The sequence below is a fragment of the Kryptolebias marmoratus genome, linkage group LG19 (assembly GCF_001649575.2).
Source record: "Kryptolebias marmoratus isolate JLee-2015 linkage group LG19, ASM164957v2, whole genome shotgun sequence".
In the NCBI taxonomy this organism is placed as follows: Eukaryota; Metazoa; Chordata; class Actinopteri; order Cyprinodontiformes; family Rivulidae; genus Kryptolebias; species Kryptolebias marmoratus.
Genome location: NC_051448.1, coordinates 3,040,185 through 3,042,421, shown reverse-complemented (window position 1 = coordinate 3,042,421; position 2,237 = coordinate 3,040,185). Strand labels below are relative to the sequence as shown.

Here is a 2,237-nt window from a genome sequence, read left to right as displayed (position 1 = left end):
TTTGCTCTAAATTCTGTATAATCTGTAACTGGGAAAAGGTCATTGATATTTCTATATGAATGATTTGACATAATACATCTAAAACCAATAAATTTATGTAATTTTTAATAAATATTGATCGTGATCGGCCCTTGGCTAGGACCAAATTTTTAATTTTGGCCCCCTTGCGTCACTGGGTTTGACTCCCCTGAAGCAAACGGTTTGTTTTCTGTCCTGAACTCTGACTGCGGCAAACAGGCCAAAATGATCAGAATATTATCAATTATTATTCAATTAAAGAAATGAAGGAAGCTGAATGACCTTCCTGGTTGTCTCTGAACTGAATTGTTAAAACAGAAGCTAAAGTTAGCATAACTGTAGCTAAAAGTAGCCAAACAAAACAAAACTAGAGAAAATTTGTTGAAGCAGATTTTAGAGAATAATGTTTTTAAAGGACCTGAAGAGATCTCAGAGTATTTCTATGTAAATAAAGTTAAATTATTCATTAAGTATAAAAGTTATAAACACTAAAGGTCCCGTTATTCCTGCAGGAGCTGAATGTTTGAATGTATAAATGGTTAAAGAGCAGAAAAACTCTGATGGCAAATAAAACATACAGAAGAAACTTTAAACAGGAAAACAACAGGATGAATTAAATCTGTTTACAGTTATTCTCTAAATCAGGGGTGGGCAGTCCTGGTCCTGGAGGGCTTGTTCCTCTGCTCCAACACACCTCATTTGGTGGCACCCCTGCTTCTAAGCAGGAGGAAGAAGGATTTTTCAACGTTAAACCATTTTAAAGTCTGCAAAGCTGCACCAGAAGACAAAAATGTGAATGTCCTGGTGAAAAACGTCTGTGACACAAACTGACCGTCTGAGTTTTTGTTTGTTTGTTTTAAACGCAGGAGCGTGAGCTGCTGAGCCGGATCTCGGAGCTGCAGGAGGAGGTGTCCAGGAGGAAAAGCCACATCGCTCAGCTGGACCACCAGATCCACACGCTCAACGAGAACATCAGCACTCTGACCAAAGAGCTGGAGCTGAAGGGCAAAGAGGTGCTGAAGATCCGCAGTGAAGCCAACCAGCAGATCCGGTGAGAGAAAATCCGCAATAATTACAACCCAGACGGGTCGGGGCTCGTTTTTCCACATTTAAAATCACTTATAAAGACTATTTTGGTCACAATTAACAAAAACTATATCCTATGATGTTTTTTATTGTTTTCACAGCTTTTAAAGACAAAAGTTGCCAAAGTCTCACCTAAAATCTAACTTTTTTTACAGATTTATTCTCTACTTTCAAAGAAATTAAACAATAAAATGAGTTAGACTTCTTCTTAAAGACAGAATAAATGATCCTTCTTCTAGTTGATGTTTTAACATCACTTGTTTTGTTCATTATGTTGGAAATAAGCAGGGTAGAAGATGGTTTATGACAGGGAAATTAATAATATATACTGTATATGTTATTATCTACAGTGATTAAAGGCCAGTCAGACAGTTTTATGAAGATGTTCATCCAGTGGATGGACAAACACACAGGCAAAAACATGATCGCCCATTTCCTCTTCTGTGACAGGCGTTCAAACACATCCAATCCAGGCTAAATGGTTCTTTTGAGCATCTGGACCACATCTGCAGCACAGAACTGCTGAACTAATGCAGGAAAAACAGCCTGATTATAAATTAGATTTCGTTTCACCCAAAAATAACTCCCACGTCTCCAAATCAGTCAGAGGAGTTTAGAGGAGGGAGGGAGGGAGGCGCTGATTTGTGTCGATCGAGCTTTTCTTTCTTTCATCTCCGTCTTATTTCCATCAGGACCGGAGCGGAGCGGGATTACAGAAACTGTCCTCATCCAAATATAATCAGAGGAGTCAAATTTAGCAGCGCGTGTCGACGACGCGACTGTTTTTGTTAGTTATCAGCCGACTCGAAAAAGGCGAAGGCGGGCGACAATGTTGCTCTGTCTGTTAGCAAAATATCTCTTGAACAACTGGATTGATTTTGATGAAACTCAGGTTCTACAGCCAACACTAACGTGTCTCTAACTCGGTCAGGTTTGCAGATGAAGAAGTGAAATTAGGTGTGGTAGTAGCTGAGAGGTGGCTTCCGCCAAGGTTGCCCTTTGTCACCGATTCTGTTCATAACGTTTATGGACAGAATTTCTAGGCGCAGCCAAGGTGTTGAGGGGATCCGTTTTGGTGGCCTTAGGATCGCATCTCTGCTTTTTGCAGATGATGTGGTCCTACTGGCTTCATC

At 40.1% G+C, this 2,237-nt stretch overlaps 1 protein-coding gene across 2 annotated transcripts in view; it reads left to right on the top strand.

Moving 5' to 3' along the window:
- fam184a (family with sequence similarity 184 member A) overlaps positions 1-2,237 on the top strand; it is a 132,434-nt gene that overhangs the window by 107,876 nt on the left and 22,321 nt on the right. For both annotated transcript variants that reach the window (XM_037981680.1, XM_017431404.3), the window contains exon 17: positions 885-1,069. In XM_037981680.1, the coding sequence (XP_037837608.1) occupies positions 885-1,069 (185 nt within the window). The remainder of the gene's footprint in view (positions 1-884; positions 1,070-2,237) is intronic.